Raw genomic sequence first — 18,719 nt, 5'->3', positions numbered from 1 at the left:
TCTGTCTGTAGGAAACACTTTCATTTGCTTAAAAACATCATGTCAAGGAACGTAGAATGTAGCACAACTGAAAGGCAAGTATGTTTCATAGACTTTAATATAATTGAAAGTGAATATCTGCAACAAAACAGTTAAATACTGTCAATGTGACCACAAAGAATAATGATATAAATAAATAAAGTATAAAGATATAAATATGAATGCAGAACTCATGAAATAAATAGATCAATAAACTTCTAACTAAACAGACAATAAATAAGATCAGAGCCCTAAGAACTGAGCGATTTCAACATATTCCCTGAAAGGACCGACACAATATTTGGTGAATTCACTCAGTAGGTCCAACAACTTAGGGAAGTATTGAAAGACGCATGTGCAAGTAGTGAACTCATGATGGCTGCGGTTCTCCATCCTGGCTTCTTAGGCTTTCTTGTAATTTGATTGTTGAAGCCAAGGCTCTCAGGAGTTCCATTCTGACAATCTCCCAGGCACAGTCACTGTGTCTCTTCTCTTCCAGGTAGACATGGATTCCCTGGAAGTACCTCCTGAGGGCCAGTGTTGGGCTCTCAGTCGTCAGCACAGAGTCTTGCCGTGCCCTCCCCTGCACCAGGCAGGCGTTCAGGTCTTGCAGCTGCTGCTGAAGTGCGGTGTGCAGTTCTGCCAGGAGAGTCTTGTTCCAGGCAGCAGAGGCCTGCTGGGTGTGGAAGAGGTTGTAGATCTGCTGCAGCATCTTGTGGGGGACAGGCGTGTCCCGGGTCTTGTGGAAGTGGCTTGCATTCAGCACGTCCCGGGGGAATCGGAAGTCTCTTCTGTCCCTCAGACACAGACCAGGTGAGATTGTCCTCATCTGGACCAGCAGCCCCAAGGTCATCCTGCTGAGCTCGACAGAGTTCTCAGGCAGCTCACAGCCCAGAGATCCAACAGGGCCATAGCTGCACAGCAGCAGGGCTGTCAGCAGAGGGAGCAGGTGGGCCATGGGGCGATGAGGATGGTGCTGGCCTGGCTGAGCTGGAGTCTGGCTGAGCCTAGGAACCTGGGTTCTCTGCAGACCTTCAGACTGTGCTCGCCTTTAATATAGCAAGAGCAGATTTTGCTTTCTGGACAGTTCTCATCTGTGCTGTTGCTTCTCTTTTTTGTTTTCATTTGTATATTCTACACGTGGACTGATAAAATGACATCAGGCTCATCTAGGACTTCTTGCATCACAAGTTTCATTTTCTAGTAAATTTCAGACTTTCCCCTCCTAAATGAGATAGTCTTACTTTGAACATCCAAAATTCATTCTGGGTGCCCAAAAATTGTCCATGTGTCTGTGTATTGTTTTTCTAGATTGATTTCCTTTTGTTGGGAAGTCAGATCTCCAGAGAGGAGGGGAGAGAGAGAGGAAGATGTTGTGTGTGCGTCTTCACTGCCCAAGCGGTGCAGTGTCTGGAGCTGAGCTGTTCGGAGGCCAGGAGCCAGGGTCTTGCTCCAAGTTGCCCACGCAGGTACAGGATCTCAAGCATCTGGGCCATGATCGGCAGCTTTCTGAGGCCCGAGGCAGGGAGCTGGAATGGAAGTGTGGCGGGCAGTCCATGGATGGATGGCCATATGGGATGTCAGTGCGTGCAAGGGGAGAACTTTAGCCACTGGGCTATTGTGCTGGGTCTTCTGTGTCTTCATATTTACATAAATGCTGCTCTTCATACAAAGACACATTTTTAACCTCTATCTTAGGATGCATCTTCTTATTCCGTTGCTTAAAATTTTTGTTTTGTTTGTATATTTTGCGTAGTTGGGCTAAATATGCGTAATTGACCCCACAGGTGGAATGGGGTGCGTCAAGGCACAGAAGAAGATGTGCACACATATCCAATTACTTTTTCCTTTTTTTCTCTTGGTTTCCTGGAGAAGTAAAGAGAGGGAACTGCTCCTCGCTGTCAGACTATGTCAGGACCCATTGACAGGTTTGGACACTGTGGCACCGTGGTGGGGAAGAGATTTATGAAGTGCCTACCTAAGTGGTTTTGATAGTTCTGAGAGATTGCCAGCTTTGTTGCAGCATGGTTGAGGCAAGAGACAAGGCCTATTGGCCCAACAAGTCCACCTTTGTGCCTGCACACACATAGACACTTGCTGCACAGTTTGGTGGGTGAGATGTGCAACTTGTTGTCTTTTCATCCTGTGATGAGGCAGTGGGTGTCTTCTGAAGTGCAGGCCCCGGTCTCCCAAGGATTAACTCCACAGTTTAGCTTGTTTCTCAGAGCATAACAGGATTGGTAATTTTGGCCTGATACATCTAGCCACTGGCTTAACCGCAAGTTCCTGCTTCCTATTTGTCAAGTTATCTGCCAAGGGATTGGATAAAACTCAAGGGATTTAGGGTGGCCACTAGAGGATTGGATAAACACTGGGAGGAACTCAAGGGATTTAGGGTGGCCACTACTGGGAGGAACTCGAGGATTTAGGGTGGCCCCTTGAGGACTGAATAAACACTGGGAGGAGCTAGGGAGAGTATTAAAGAAAGCCTGGAGTTGCAATAAAGATCAATCTATCAATCTGTCATCGATCGGCATTCGGTGTACTGAGTGTTATGTTGTCTTGTCTCTCTGCGTGTTGTCTTTTTTGTAACCCTAGTCCCTCCACTCAGCTCGGGGTACGTGGCGACGCGGGTGTTGCCAACACTGAAGAGGCAGTGATTTTCTTCTGCTGGTCTAGATGAGCTGGAGCAATGGAGTCATGACCACCGTGTGCATCTGATCATGTCGTGCACTGTGCAGGCGTCAGCAACTCAGGTATGCAAGCGCTGACACATGCCCTTGGAGGTGGGTCCATGTATCTTGTGCTTGTCCGTGTGGTTGGAGTTTTGATTCTGGTGATCTCTTTGGAGAGTGCCCCAAGAAGCTTTGCCTGGGGCGCCTTCAGACTTGACTCTTGTGCACACCAGTGCTCTCAGGGTGAGATTCACTCTGTTACCTGCACCAGCCAACACACATGCCGCTGGATGCAGTGCCTGGTCAGTTCTCCTTGCAGTCTGATCTCATGTGAGCTTACGGGAGCTGAGTTGTACCCAAGGGAAGTGCACCACTGGCCCGATCTTCATGTACACCACTGTGTGCTGTTTCTTGTCTGGGTGACCCCAATCCCCAACCAGGCCTTCCCACAGCCAAGGTTTAGGCCCGTGCTGGCATGTGTTGTGGCATAGCTCAGCCCATCCTGCCTCCCATCCAGCCTCGGGCACACTCATGGATACTTTGGCTTAGCTCAGCACGACCTCTCCCTGACCCTGCCCTCACATGTACTGCAGGCCTACCTCTAGCCTTGGCTTTCTAGTCCGGGCTGGTAACACAAGGAACAATCAGACAGAATATGCCACACCTGAGTTGCAGTTGCTACCTATGAGCTTCCAGTAACTGTGATGCTAGGACACTGTCACCTCATGTATCCATGGATAAAGGACGTTTGTTTCCAAATGTCTACCAGTCAACGTCAGGAGGATAGCTCTGCTCCTACGTTGAATTCCTGGCATTGCCCTGGTTTATCTTCTGAGCAAAACTCTCTTTTGTTCACCTTTTGCGCCTTCCCGTGTGAATTTGATTTAATGATATTCAACCTGATCATTTTATGCTTCTTTCCCGACACCAATGAAATACAGAGAGTAGGAAATCTCTTTATGATATCCAGCTCTGTCCGCGTAGGTCAACACATAACCCTAGGTGTCCGGATCCCCAAGGAAGTCTGGGCTGGAGGCTCCCAGCTGCGTGTGTGCAGCTGGGGCAAGTGTGGCCAGCCAGGCTTGAGGTTTGGGATCTCGCTTCATCGCCCACTGCCATGCGGTGGGCAGATCTTGAGCTCCTCTGGGCTTGAAATTGGAGAAAATGGAGCATTTCCTCCATCCACGGTCACCATGCTGTGGGCAGATGTCGAGCACGTTTTGTTTCTTTCCCGGCATGTTGTCAACTTTCAGTACAAGCAGAACTGTGTTTGTTTCAGTCATCTGAATTTCTGCACAGAAAACCCACAAACTGTCACTTGCATTGTTGGCGTCCAGATATGCACATTTAATAGGCTGAATGGGGAAGGAAATACATGTTTTCATCCATCGGTCAATTTGGTGTAGAAAACCAGTGTTTGGACTTTGCTTCTGTCTGTAGGAAACACTTTCATTTGCTTAAAAACATCATGTCAAGGAACGTAGAATGTAGCACAACTGAAAGGCAAGTATGTTTCATAGACTTTAATATAATTGAAAGTGAATATCTGCAACAAAACAGTTAAATACTGTCAATGTGACCACAAAGAATAATGATATAAATAAATAAAGTATAAAGATATAAATATGAATGCAGAACTCATGAAATAAATAGATCAATAAACTTCTAACTAAACGGACAATAAATAAGATCAGAGCCCTAAGAACTGAGCGATTTCAACATATTCCCTGAAAGGACCGACACAATATTTGGTGAATTCACTCAGTAGGTCCAACAACTTAGGGAAGTATTGAAAGACGCATGTGCAAGTAGTGAACTCATGATGGCTGCGGTTCTCCATCCTGGCTTCTTAGGCTTTCTTGTAATTTGATTGTTGAAGCCAAGGCTCTCAGGAGTTCCATTCTGACAATCTCCCAGGCACAGTCACTGTGTCTCTTCTCTTCCAGGTAGACATGGATTCCCTGGAAGTACCTCCTGAGGGCCAGTGTTGGGCTCTCAGTCGTCAGCACAGAGTCTTGCCGTGCCCTCCCCTGCACCAGGCAGGCGTTCAGGTCTTGCAGCTGCTGCTGAAGTGCGGTGTGCAGTTCTGCCAGGAGAGTCTTGTTCCAGGCAGCAGAGGCCTGCTGGGTGTGGAAGAGGTTGTAGATCTGCTGCAGCATCTTGTGGGGGACAGGCGTGTCCCGGGTCTTGTGGAAGTGGCTTGCATTCAGCACGTCCCGGGGGAATCGGAAGTCTCTTCTGTCCCTCAGACACAGACCAGGTGAGATTGTCCTCATCTGGACCAGCAGCCCCAAGGTCATCCTGCTGAGCTCGACAGAGTTCTCAGGCAGCTCACAGCCCAGAGATCCAACAGGGCCATAGCTGCACAGCAGCAGGGCTGTCAGCAGAGGGAGCAGGTGGGCCATGGGGCGATGAGGATGGTGCTGGCCTGGCTGAGCTGGAGTCTGGCTGAGCCTAGGAACCTGGGTTCTCTGCAGACCTTCAGACTGTGCTCGCCTTTAATATAGCAAGAGCAGATTTTGCTTTCTGGACAGTTCTCATCTGTGCTGTTGCTTCTCTTTTTTGTTTTCATTTGTATATTCTACACGTGGACTGATAAAATGACATCAGGCTCATCTAGGACTTCTTGCATCACAAGTTTCATTTTCTAGTAAATTTCAGACTTTCCCCTCCTAAATGAGATAGTCTTACTTTGAACATCCAAAATTCATTCTGGGTGCCCAAAAATTGTCCATGTGTCTGTGTATTGTTTTTCTAGATTGATTTCCTTTTGTTGGGAAGTCAGATCTCCAGAGAGGAGGGGAGAGAGAGAGGAAGATGTTGTGTGTGCGTCTTCACTGCCCAAGCGGTGCAGTGTCTGGAGCTGAGCTGTTCGGAGGCCAGGAGCCAGGGTCTTGCTCCAAGTTGCCCACGCAGGTGCAGGATCTCAAGCATCTGGGCCATGATCGGCAGCTTTCTGAGGCCCGAGGCATGGAGCTGGAATGGAAGTGTGGCGGGCAGTCCATGGACGGATGGCCATATGGGATGTCAGTGCGTGCAAGGGGAGGACTTTAGCCACTGGGCTATTGTGCTGGGTCTTCTGTGTCTTCATATTTACATAAATGCTGCTCTTCATACAAAGACACATTTTTAACCTCTATCTTAGGATGCATCTTCTTATTCCGTTGCTTAAAATTTTTGTTTTGTTTGTATATTTTGCGTAGTTGGGCTAAATATGCGTAATTGACCCCACAGGTGGAATGGGGTGCGTCAAGGCACAGAAGAAGATGTGCACACATATCCAATTACTTTTTCCTTTTTTTCTCTTGGTTTCCTGGAGAAGTAAAGAGAGGGAACTGCTCCTCGCTGTCAGACTATGTCAGGACCCATTGACAGGTTTGGACACTGTGGCACCGTGGTGGGGAAGAGATTTATGAAGTGCCTACCTAAGTGGTTTTGATAGTTCTGAGAGATTGCCAGCTTTGTTGCAGCATGGTTGAGGCAAGAGACAAGGCCTATTGGCCCAACAAGTCCACCTTTGTGCCTGCACACACATAGACACTTGCTGCACAGTTTGGTGGGTGAGATGTGCAACTTGTTGTCTTTTCATCCTGTGATGAGGCAGTGGGTGTCTTCTGAAGTGCAGGCCCCGGTCTCCCAAGGATTAACTCCACAGTTTAGCTTGTTTCTCAGAGCATAACAGGATTGGTAATTTTGGCCTGATACATCTAGCCACTGGCTTAACCGCAAGTTCCTGCTTCCTATTTGTCAAGTTATCTGCCAAGGGATTGGATAAAACTCAAGGGATTTAGGGTGGCCACTAGAGGATTGGATAAACACTGGGAGGAACTCAAGGGATTTAGGGTGGCCACTACTGGGAGGAACTCGAGGATTTAGGGTGGCCCCTTGAGGACTGAATAAACACTGGGAGGAGCTAGGGAGAGTATTAAAGAAAGCCTGGAGTTGCAATAAAGATCAATCTATCAATCTGTCATCGATCGGCATTCGGTGTACTGAGTGTTATGTTGTCTTGTCTCTCTGCGTGTTGTCTTTTTTGTAACCCTAGTCCCTCCACTCAGCTCGGGGTACGTGGCGACGCGGGTGTTGCCAACACTGAAGAGGCAGTGATTTTCTTCTGCTGGTCTAGATGAGCTGGAGCAATGGAGTCATGACCACCGTGTGCATCTGATCATGTCGTGCACTGTGCAGGCGTCAGCAACTCAGGTATGCAAGCGCTGACACATGCCCTTGGAGGTGGGTCCATGTATCTTGTGCTTGTCCGTGTGGTTGGAGTTTTGATTCTGGTGATCTCTTTGGAGAGTGCCCCAAGAAGCTTTGCCTGGGGCGCCTTCAGACTTGACTCTTGTGCACACCAGTGCTCTCAGGGTGAGATTCACTCTGTTACCTGCACCAGCCAACACACATGCCGCTGGATGCAGTGCCTGGTCAGTTCTCCTTGCAGTCTGATCTCATGTGAGCTTACGGGAGCTGAGTTGTACCCAAGGGAAGTGCACCACTGGCCCGATCTTCATGTACACCACTGTGTGCTGTTTCTTGTCTGGGTGACCCCAATCCCCAACCAGGCCTTCCCACAGCCAAGGTTTAGGCCCGTGCTGGCATGTGTTGTGGCATAGCTCAGCCCATCCTGCCTCCCATCCAGCCTCGGGCACACTCATGGATACTTTGGCTTAGCTCAGCACGACCTCTCCCTGACCCTGCCCTCACATGTACTGCAGGCCTACCTCTAGCCTTGGCTTTCTAGTCCGGGCTGGTAACACAAGGAACAATCAGACAGAATATGCCACACCTGAGTTGCAGTTGCTACCTATGAGCTTCCAGTAACTGTGATGCTAGGACACTGTCACCTCATGTATCCATGGATAAAGGACGTTTGTTTCCAAATGTCTACCAGTCAACGTCAGGAGGATAGCTCTGCTCCTACGTTGAATTCCTGGCATTGCCCTGGTTTATCTTCTGAGCAAAACTCTCTTTTGTTCACCTTTTGCGCCTTCCCGTGTGAATTTGATTTAATGATATTCAACCTGATCATTTTATGCTTCTTTCCCGACACCAATGAAATACAGAGAGTAGGAAATCTCTTTATGATATCCAGCTCTGTCCGCGTAGGTCAACACATAACCCTAGGTGTCCGGATCCCCAAGGAAGTCTGGGCTGGAGGCTCCCAGCTGCGTGTGTGCAGCTGGGGCAAGTGTGGCCAGCCAGGCTTGAGGTTTGGGATCTCGCTTCATCGCCCACTGCCATGCGGTGGGCAGATCTTGAGCTCCTCTGGGCTTGAAATTGGAGAAAATGGAGCATTTCCTCCATCCACGGCCACCATGCTGTGGGCAGATGTCGAGCACGTTTTGTTTCTTTCCCGGCATGTTGTCAACTTTCAGTACAAGCAGAACTGTGTTTGTTTCAGTCATCTGAATTTCTGCACAGAAAACCCACAAACTGTCACTTGCATTGTTGGCGTCCAGATATGCACATTTAATAGGCTGAATGGGGAAGGAAATACATGTTTTCATCCATCGGTCAATTTGGTGTAGAAAACCAGTGTTTGGACTTTGCTTCTGTCTGTAGGAAACACTTTCATTTGCTTAAAAACATCATGTCAAGGAACGTAGAATGTAGCACAACTGAAAGGCAAGTATGTTTCATAGACTTTAATATAATTGAAAGTGAATATCTGCAACAAAACAGTTAAATACTGTCAATGTGACCACAAAGAATAATGATATAAATAAATAAAGTATAAAGATATAAATATGAATGCAGAACTCATGAAATAAATAGATCAATAAACTTCTAACTAAACGGACAATAAATAAGATCAGAGCCCTAAGAACTGAGCGATTTCAACATATTCCCTGAAAGGACCGACACAATATTTGGTGAATTCACTCAGTAGGTCCAACAACTTAGGGAAGTATTGAAAGACGCATGTGCAAGTAGTGAACTCATGATGGCTGCGGTTCTCCATCCTGGCTTCTTAGGCTTTCTTGTAATTTGATTGTTGAAGCCAAGGCTCTCAGGAGTTCCATTCTGACAATCTCCCAGGCACAGTCACTGTGTCTCTTCTCTTCCAGGTAGACATGGATTCCCTGGAAGTACCTCCTGAGGGCCAGTGTTGGGCTCTCAGTCGTCAGCACAGAGTCTTGCCGTGCCCTCCCCTGCACCAGGCAGGCGTTCAGGTCTTGCAGCTGCTGCTGAAGTGCGGTGTGCAGTTCTGCCAGGAGAGTCTTGTTCCAGGCAGCAGAGGCCTGCTGGGTGTGGAAGAGGTTGTAGATCTGCTGCAGCATCTTGTGGGGGACAGGCGTGTCCCGGGTCTTGTGGAAGTGGCTTGCATTCAGCACGTCCCGGGGGAATCGGAAGTCTCTTCTGTCCCTCAGACACAGACCAGGTGAGATTGTCCTCATCTGGACCAGCAGCCCCAAGGTCATCCTGCTGAGCTCGACAGAGTTCTCAGGCAGCTCACAGCCCAGAGATCCAACAGGGCCATAGCTGCACAGCAGCAGGGCTGTCAGCAGAGGGAGCAGGTGGGCCATGGGGCGATGAGGATGGTGCTGGCCTGGCTGAGCTGGAGTCTGGCTGAGCCTAGGAACCTGGGTTCTCTGCAGACCTTCAGACTGTGCTCGCCTTTAATATAGCAAGAGCAGATTTTGCTTTCTGGACAGTTCTCATCTGTGCTGTTGCTTCTCTTTTTTGTTTTCATTTGTATATTCTACACGTGGACTGATAAAATGACATCAGGCTCATCTAGGACTTCTTGCATCACAAGTTTCATTTTCTAGTAAATTTCAGACTTTCCCCTCCTAAATGAGATAGTCTTACTTTGAACATCCAAAATTCATTCTGGGTGCCCAAAAATTGTCCATGTGTCTGTGTATTGTTTTTCTAGATTGATTTCCTTTTGTTGGGAAGTCAGATCTCCAGAGAGGAGGGGAGAGAGAGAGGAAGATGTTGTGTGTGCGTCTTCACTGCCCAAGCGGTGCAGTGTCTGGAGCTGAGCTGTTCGGAGGCCAGGAGCCAGGGTCTTGCTCCAAGTTGCCCACGCAGGTGCAGGATCTCAAGCATCTGGGCCATGATCGGCAGCTTTCTGAGGCCCGAGGCAGGGAGCTGGAATGGAAGTGTGGCGGGCAGCCCATGGACGGATGGCCATATGGGATGTCAGTGCGTGCAAGGGGAGGACTTTAGCCACTGGGCTATTGTGCTGGGTCTTCTGTGTCTTCATATTTACATAAATGCTGCTCTTCATACAAAGACACATTTTTAACCTCTATCTTAGGATGCATCTTCTTATTCCGTTGCTTAAAATTTTTGTTTTGTTTGTATATTTTGCGTAGTTGGGCTAAATATGCGTAATTGACCCCACAGGTGGAATGGGGTGCGTCAAGGCACAGAAGAAGATGTGCACACATATCCAATTACTTTTTCCTTTTTTTCTCTTGGTTTCCTGGAGAAGTAAAGAGAGGGAACTGCTCCTCGCTGTCAGACTATGTCAGGACCCATTGACAGGTTTGGACACTATGGCACCGTGGTGGGGAAGAGATTTATGAAGTGCCTACCTAAGTGGTTTTGATAGCATTGTTGCAGCATGGTTGAGGCAAGAGACAAGGTCTATTGGCCCAACAAGTCCACCTTCGTGCCTGCACACACACATAGACACTTGCTGCACAGTTTGGAGGGAGAGGTGTGCAACTTGTTGTCTTTTCATTCTGTGATGAGGCAGTGGGTGTCTTCTGAAGAGGCAGTGATTGTCTTCTGCTGGTCTAGTTGAGCTGGAGCAATGGAGTCATGACCACCGTGTGCATCTGGTCATGTTGTCCACTGTACAGGCGTCAGCAACTCAGGGATGCAAGCTCTGACACATGCCCTTGGAGGTGTGTCCATGAATCTTGTGCTTGTCCGTGTGGTTGGAGTTTTGATTCTGGTGATCTCTTTGGAGAGTGCCCCAAGAAGCTTTGCCTGGGGCGCCTTCAGACTTGACTCTTGTGCACACCAGTGCACTCAGGGTGAGATTCACTCTGTTATCTGCACCAGCCAACACACATGCCGCTGGATGCAGTGCCTGGTCAGTTCTCCTTGCAGTCCGATCTCATGTGAGCTTACTGGAGCCGTGTTGTACCCAAGGGAAGTGCACCACTGGCCCGATCTTCATGTACACCACTGTGTGCTGTTTCTTGTCTGGGTGACCCCAATCCCCATCCAGGCCTTCCCACAGCCAAGGTTTAGGCCCGTGCTGGCATGTGTTGTGGCATAGCTCAGCCCATCCTGCCTCCCATCCAGCCTTGGGCACACTCATGGATACTTTGGCTTAACTCAGCACGACCTCTCCCTGACCCTGCCCTCACATGTACTGTAGGCCTACCTCTAGCCCTGGCTTTCTAGTCCAGGCTGGTAACACAAGTAACAATCAGACAGAATATGCCACACCTGAGTTGCAGTTGCTACCTATGAGCTTCCAGTAACTGTGATGCTAGGACACTGTCACCTCATGTATCCATGGATAAAGGACGTTTGTTTCCAAATGTCTACCAGTCAACGTCAGGAGGATAGCTCTGCTCCTACGTTGAATTCCTGGCATTGCCCTGGTTTATCTTCTGAGCAAAACTCTCTTTTGTTCACCTTTTGCGCCTTCCCGTGTGAATTTGATTTAATGATATTCAACCTGATCATTTTATGCTTCTTTCCCGACACCAATGAAATACAGAGAGTAGGAAATCTCTTTATGATATCCAGCTCTGTCCGCGTAGGTCAACACATAACCCTAGGTGTCCGGATCCCCAAGGAAGTCTGGGCTGGAGGCTCCCAGCTGCGTGTGTGCAGCTGGGGCAAGTGTGGCCAGCCAGGCTTGAGGTTTGGGATCTCGCTTCATCGCCCACTGCCATGCGGTGGGCAGATCTTGAGCTCCTCTGGGCTTGAAATTGGAGAAAATGGAGCATTTCCTCCATCCACGGCCACCATGCTGTGGGCAGATGTCGAGCACGTTTTGTTTCTTTCCCGGCATGTTGTCAACTTTCAGTACAAGCAGAACTGTGTTTGTTTCAGTCATCTGAATTTCTGCACAGAAAAACCCACAAACTGTCACTTGCATTGTTGGCGTCCAGATATGCACATTTAATAGGCTGAATGGGGAAGGAAATACATGTTTTCATCCATCGCTCAATTTGGTGTAGAAAACCAGTGTTTGGACTTTGCTTCTGTCTGTAGGAAACACTTCATTTGCTTAAAAACATGTAAAGGAACGTAGAATGTAGCACAACTGAAAGGCAAGTATGTTTCATAGACTTTAATATAATTGAAAGTGAATATCTGCAACAAAACAGTTAAATACTGTCAATGTGACCACAAAGAATAATGATATAAATAAATAAAGTATAAAGATATAAATATGAATGCAGAACTCATGAAATAAATAGATCAATAAACTTCTAACTAAACGGACAATAAATAAGATCAGAGCCCTAAGAACTGAGCGATTTCAACATATTCCCTGAAAGGACCGACACAATATTTGGTGAATTCACTCAGTAGGTCCGACAACTTAGGGAAGTATTGAAAGACGCATGTGCAAATAGTGAACTCATGATGGCTGCGGTTCTCCATCCTGGCTTCTTAGGCTTTCTTGTAATTTGATTGTTGAAGCCAAGGCTCTCAGGAGTTCCATTCTGACAATCTCCCAGGCACAGTCACTGTGTTTCTTCTCTTCCAGGTAGACATGGATTCCCTGGAAGTACCTCCTGAGGGCCAGTGTTGGGCTCTCAGTCGTCAGCACAGAGTCTTGCTGTGCCTTCCCCTGCACCAGGCAGGCGTTCAGGTCTTGCAGCTGCTGCTGAAGTGCGGTGTGCAGTTCTGCCAGGAGAGTCTTGTTCCAGGCAGCAGAGGCCTGCTGGGTGTGGAAGAGGTTGTAGATCTGCTGCAGCATCTTGTGGGGGACAGACGTGTCCCGGGTCTTGTGGAAGTGGCTTGCATTCAGCACGTCCCGGGGGAATCGGAAGTCTCTTCTGTCCCTCAGACACAGACCAGGTGAGATTGTCCTCATCTGGACCAGCAGCCCCAAGGTCATCCTGCTGAGCTCGACAGAGTTCTCAGGCAGCTCACAGCCCAGAGACCCAACAGGGCCATAGCTGCACAGCAGCAGGGCTGTCAGCAGAGGGAGCAGGTGGGCCATGGGGTGATGAGGATGGTGCTGGCCTGGCTGAGCTGGAGTCTGGCTGAGCCTAGGAACCTGGGTTCTCTGCAGACCTTCAGACTGTGCTCGCCTTTAATATAGCAAGAGCAGATTTTGCTTTCTGGACAGTTCTCATCTGTGCTGTTGCTTCTCTTTTTTGTTTTCATTTGTATATTCTACACGTGGACTGATAAAATGACATCAGGCTCATCTAGGACTTCTTGCATCACAAGTTTCATTTTCTAGTAAATTTCAGACTTTCCCCTCCTAAATGAGATAGTCTTACTTTGAACATCCAAAATTCATTCTGGGTGCCCAAAAATTGTCCATGTGTCTGTGTATTGTTTTTCTAGATTGATTTCCTTTTGTTGGGAAGTCAGATCTCCAGAGAGGAGGGGAGAGAGAGAGGAAGATGTTGTGTGTGTGTGTCTTCACTGCCCAAGTGGTGCAGTGTCTGGAGCTGAGCTGATCGGAAACCAGGAGCCAGGGTCTTGCTCCAAGTTGCCCACACAGGTGCAGGATCTCAAGCATCTGGGCCATCATCGACAGCTTTCTGAGGCCCGAGGCATGGAGCTGGAATGGAAGTGTGGCGGGCAGTCCATGGATGGATGGCCATATGGGATGTCAGTGCGTGCAAGGGGAGGACTTTAGCCACTGGGCTATTGTGCTGGGTCTTCTGTGTCTTCATATTTACATAAATGCTGCTCTTCATACAAAGACACATTTTTAACCTCTATCTTAGGATGCATCTTCTTATTCCGTTGCTTAAAAAATTATTTTTGCTTGTATATTTTGCGTAGTTGGGCTAAATATGCATAATTGCCAATTATGCATTCCACAGGTGGAATGGGGTGAGTTGAGGTACAGAAGAAGATGTGCACACATATCCAATTATTTTTCCTTTTTCTGCTGCTTTCCTGGAGAAATAAAGAGAGGGAACTGCTCCTCGTTGTCAGACTGTCAGGACCCATTGACAGGTTTGGACACTGTGGTGGGGAAGACATTTATGAAGTGCCTACCTAAGTGGTTTTGATAGCATTGTTGCAGCATGGTTTGGCAAGAGACAAGGTCTATTGGCCCAACAAGTCCACCTTCGTGCCTGCACACACACATAGACACTTGCTGCACAGTTTGGAGGGAGAGGTGTGCAACTTGTTGTCTTTTCATTCTGTGATGAGGCAGTGGGTGTCTTCTGAAGAGGCAGTGATTGTCTTCTGCTGGTCTAGTTGAGCTGGAGCAATGGAGTCATGACCACCGTGTGCATCTGGTCATGTTGTCCACTGTACAGGTGTCAGCAACTCAGGGATGCAAGCTCTGACACATGCCCTTGGAGGTGGGTCCATGTATCTTGTGCTTGTCCGTGTGGCTGGAGTTTTGATTCTGGTGATCTCTTTGGAGAGTGCCCCAAGAAGCTTTGCCTGGGGTGCCTTCAGACTTGACTCTTGTGCACACCAGTGCACTCAGGGTGAGATTCACTCTGTTACCTGCACCAGCCAACACACATGCCGCTGGATGCAGTGCCTGGTCAGTTCTCCTTGCAGTCCGATCTCATGTGAATTTACGGAGCCGTGTTGTACCCAAGGGAAGTGCACCACTGGCCCGTTCTTCATTTACACCACTGTATGCTGTTTCTTGTCTGGGTGACCCCAATCCCCAACCAGGCCTTCCCACAGCCAAGGTTTAGGCCCGTGCTGGCATGTGTTGTGGCATAGCTCAGCCCATCCTGCCTCCCATCCAGCCTTGGGCACACTCATGGATACTTTGGCTTAACTCAGCATGACTTCTCCCTGACCCTGCCCTCACATGTACTGCAGGCCTACCTTTCGACTTGGCTCTCATGCTCACTAGTTGGAGCTACTGCCCAGAGGGCAATGTCCACATTTCTTCTAACAGACCTACTCCCAGCCTTCCATCTTTTGCCTTACATGTGGTATTACTGTTTTTCATTCTGATATCCTGGCCTAACTTGGCCTGCCCCACTCTAGACCAAGCCACAATTAGTTTTGTAAGTGCTGCCTCCCTGTTTAGATCACCAAGCCCACATTTCAGCTCTCATAGTCACCAATGGAATCAGCAGCACAACAGGGAGTGACTGAGATCTCATATGTTCTGCTGGGTGTTCCTGCCTTGGAACACATCAGAGAATTCGCAGCCTAGCCAAACAGGCGCTTACAGATTCCATGTCTCACCATTTGGTGCTAAAGCCTAGTCAATCTGCTGGGTGAGTTGTCCGAAGCCAGGCCTTCCTCCTGTCACCACCAATGCTAATGTTGACTGGCAGGTGTTACTGTCCAAATTGGCCTGGCCTGTTCCCAAACCTGAAACTCGCTTCTTCGGTGTGATATGTGCACTGGCCCAGGCCATCTTACCCCTGTGCTGCCTACACGTATGCCAATGGGTCCTGCCCCAGCCCTCACTCTCATGTTAGCTTGTGGGAGCTGTAGCTTAGCAGGGCAGTCATCAAGATCCCATACCAGGCGCCTTCCCAGCACTGGATCTTGTACATGCTATCAGATGCTTCAGCTCATTGTGGCATGACTCACTACCAGTCTATGCAGCCCAGCCACATTTTATGTGGCTCACTCGCAGTTCTGGTTCTTGTATGTGCCAGCTGGTGTTACAGCCTGGCTCTCCCAGCCTGAATTAGTCCTTGCTAAAACACCTGCCAAGCAGGTGTTTTACCTGGCTGCCTTACCTGGCTTGGCTTGCTGCCAACCTTGGTACTTTGTACTCATGCAGCCAGGCATCCCCACCAGCCCCATCTTTTGAAACAGCCAAAAGGCCAATGCCTTCAGTTAGCCAAACATCACTTCTGGTTAAGCCACTGTGACTTAGGTTCTTGAGTGAACAATGCAGAACAATGACCTGATCATTGCTCATCTCAGTGGTCTCCACTCCCGTACATCAGGATCCCCTTCTCTTGGCAATCCTCATTTCCTCTAAATTCCATTCACCCTCGCCTGTACCAACCTCTTTGTTTTTGCTTTTTTTGAAGTCTTTGGGTCATCCTCTACTGCCGGATGGGAAATGGGTTATCGATATTTGAACTGAGATCCTGGTGCCTGCAAGGCGAACACTTTAGCCACTAGGCGACGGTGCCGGGCCCCACCTGTGAGCAGTAGTGAGGAGAGAAGGGAGGAGTCATATGAGCAACTGAGAGGAAGTGGAAAGTCAACCTTAATCCCTGGGTCAATAATTATCTTTTTAAAAAACATTTTTTTTTTCTTGCGAAGTCAGATGTACAGAGAGAAGGAGAGACAGAGAGGAAGATCCTCTGTCTGATGATTCACTCTCCAAATAAGCGCAACGGCCAGTGCTGCACTGATCTGAAACCAGGAGCCAGTAACTTCCTCCCGGTCTCCCACATGGATGCAGGGTCCCAAAGCATTGGGCCGTCCTCAACTGCTTTCCCAGGCCACAAGCAGGGAGCTGGATGGGAAATGGAGCTGCCAGGATTAGAACTGGCGCCCATATGGGATGCCCATGTGTTCAAGGTGAGGACTTTAGCTTCTAGGCTACTGGGCCCAGTCCCACTAATATTCTTTTTTTCTTAAAGATTTATTTTATTTTATTACAGTCAGATATACAGAGAGGAGGAGAGACAGAGAGGAAGATCATCTGTCCGATGATTCACTCCCCAAGTGAGCAGCAACGGCCGGTGCATGGCGATCTGAAGCCGGGAACCAGGAACCTCTTCCAAGTCTCCCACGCGATTTCAGGGTCCCAGTGCTTTGGGCCGTCCTCGACTGCTTTCCCAGGCCACAAGCAGGGAGCTGGATGGGAAGTGGAGCTGCCGGGATTAGAACTGGTGCCCATATGGGATCCCGGGGCTTCCAAGGCGAGGACTTTAGCCGCTAGGCCATGCCGCCGGGCCCAGTCCCACTAATATTCTTTTTTTTTTTTTTTTTTTTATATATTTATTATTTAACTTCAGTAATTACATTGTATTATGTGACACAATTACATAGATACTTGGGTTCTCCCCACCCCTCCCCAAACCCTCCCACCATGGTGGATTCCTCCACCTTGTTGCATAACCACAGCTCAAGTTCAGTTGAGATTCCCCCATTGCAAGCTTATACCAAACATAGAGTCCAGCATCTTATTGTCCAGTCAAGTCCAACGGCTTCTTAGGTATACCCTCTCTGGTCTGAAGACAGAGCCAGCAGAGCATCATCCCAGTCAATCACCACTAATATTCTTAACACAGCTGCTGTTAGTTCTGTTTGAACTTTCTACCTGTTTAATCTTTCTTCCATGCAGTAACAATGGCTGGCTTGAGAAACTAATAATTGTAATGGAGGGAACTGGATGACCCAAAGCATTGTTCCAAAGCCCAGATAAGAGTAATGGTGATATTGAAAGATTTTTTTTCACCATAATTGGGTATGTATTATAAAAATTTTGAAGATTAATTCAATCCTCTCCATAACTGTGCTTAGATCACACTGTTCATACGCATGCTTAGTGTGGAATTAACCACTAAGCCATGATGCCAGACAAAGAGCAGTTTTTTTTTATGAATAACAACTTCAAACGGCTAATAGACATAAGAATAAATGCTGTAGATATTAGAGAAATGCAAATAAAAGCCACACTGAAGTCACACCCAAGTCCAGTGCGATTGACCTAGAGTTGGAAATTGACTAACAACACATGATGGTGAGGATGTGAGGATAAAGCTACTCTCCTCTAGTATTGTTGGGTGTCTAGGGTAGTGCTGAACAATCTGAAGCCAGGATCCAGGAGCCTCTTCTGTGTTTCCACGTGTTTGCAGGGTTGAGGAATTGGACCCTTCTCCACTGCATTCTCAGGCTACAAGGAGGGAGCGGGATGGGAATTGCAGCACCTGGGACTAGATTGGGGGCCACTATGGAATACCGGTCTTCCCAAGAACAGGATTAGACAATTGAGCTATTGTTTTGGGTCTGATGAATCTTCTTTTATCTCTGAAGAAAAATCCCTGCAACAGTCTAGATTTCTGCATAAAGCACAACCCTTTAGGCACACTTGGGGTTCCCAATGCCAGCTGGGGATGTAGGTTGTTATATTCCTCTGCAAAAGTTTTCATTGCCCTCATATTAGCACTGACTCTTTCCCTTTCTCATATGAGATAGTACTTATTAATTTTTGGGCTTTTCTAGAACATTATTTCGAATATCAATTTTATGTAATATCAATATTGTTTGGAGGTAGTTTCTAAGAGAATGGATGGAAGCTCCCTATTTTTGTGTATACCTTTAAATAAAATAATATAAAATTATTATCATATACCTTTGTAATTTCATGGGCTTGTAACATAATGAAAAATTAGAAATACATAGTCCACATCCGAATCACAGTTTCTACATAGACTTCAGCAACTGCAATGCTAGGATGCTCATATATCCATGGATAAATGAAATGTGTTTCCATTTGTGTACCGGTCAGTTTAAAGGGGTTAACTTTGACTGTACTGAGTTCCTGAAATCCCCCAATTTACCTCTATTGTTCAGCTTTTGCACTTCCATTTGTAAACTTGTTTAATGATATTAGGCATGACTATTATTCTGTGCTTCTTTCCATGCATAAATTAAACATAAAGGGTAGGATTATGTTATATTTAGCACTGTATGCCAAGGTCAACACACATCCTTATTTTGAAATGGAAAATTCTCATTAAATCTAGACTAAAACATTATAGAGACTCAAATTACAAAATGCTTTAAGTAGGTTGCACAATAAGGCAAGTTGTTTCTTCTTGAACAATGAGCAAAAGCAAAAAGCTTTAATTTAAAATATTTATGTATTTTATGTGAAAGTCAGATTAGAGAAACATAGAAAGAATTTTCCGTCTGCTTGTGTACTCCCAGGATGATTTCAACAGCCAAGGC

General features: G+C 47.4%; 4 protein-coding genes across 4 annotated transcripts; all 4 read right to left on the bottom strand.

The window, feature by feature from the left end:
- Positions 1-388: 388 nt before the first annotated feature.
- On the bottom strand, positions 389-976 carry LOC131481832 (interferon omega-1-like). Its single transcript, XM_058672256.1, has one exon. The coding sequence runs from the start codon at positions 974-976 to the stop codon at positions 389-391; it is 588 nt and encodes a 195-aa protein (XP_058528239.1).
- A 3,534-nt stretch (positions 977-4,510) lies between these two features.
- Positions 4,511-5,098, bottom strand: LOC131481819 (interferon omega-1-like). Its single transcript, XM_058672157.1, has one exon. The coding sequence runs from the start codon at positions 5,096-5,098 to the stop codon at positions 4,511-4,513; it is 588 nt and encodes a 195-aa protein (XP_058528140.1).
- A 3,534-nt stretch (positions 5,099-8,632) lies between these two features.
- LOC131481821 (interferon omega-1-like) lies at positions 8,633-9,220 on the bottom strand. The gene has a single exon (XM_058672159.1). The coding sequence runs from the start codon at positions 9,218-9,220 to the stop codon at positions 8,633-8,635; it is 588 nt and encodes a 195-aa protein (XP_058528142.1).
- Positions 9,221-12,258: 3,038 nt separating this feature from the next.
- LOC131481973 (interferon omega-1-like) lies at positions 12,259-12,846 on the bottom strand. Its single transcript, XM_058672962.1, has one exon. It carries the CDS (start codon positions 12,844-12,846, stop codon positions 12,259-12,261), a length of 588 nt encoding a protein of 195 aa, XP_058528945.1.
- Between the last annotated feature and the right edge of the window lie 5,873 nt (positions 12,847-18,719).

This window comes from Ochotona princeps, chromosome 14 (assembly GCF_030435755.1).
Source record: "Ochotona princeps isolate mOchPri1 chromosome 14, mOchPri1.hap1, whole genome shotgun sequence".
NCBI classification, from domain to species: domain Eukaryota; kingdom Metazoa; phylum Chordata; class Mammalia; order Lagomorpha; family Ochotonidae; genus Ochotona; species Ochotona princeps.
This window is presented reverse-complemented; position numbering and strand designations above follow the sequence as displayed.

Bases quoted from the DNA above. Each gene is read 5' to 3' on its own strand.
- LOC131481832 (XM_058672256.1), bottom strand. From the start codon at position 976: ATGGCCCACCTGCTCCCTCTGCTGACAGCCCTGCTGCTGTGCAGCTAT.
- LOC131481821 (XM_058672159.1), bottom strand. From the start codon at position 9,220: ATGGCCCACCTGCTCCCTCTGCTGACAGCCCTGCTGCTGTGCAGCTAT.
- LOC131481973 (XM_058672962.1), bottom strand. From the start codon at position 12,846: ATGGCCCACCTGCTCCCTCTGCTGACAGCCCTGCTGCTGTGCAGCTAT.
- LOC131481819 (XM_058672157.1), bottom strand. From the start codon at position 5,098: ATGGCCCACCTGCTCCCTCTGCTGACAGCCCTGCTGCTGTGCAGCTAT.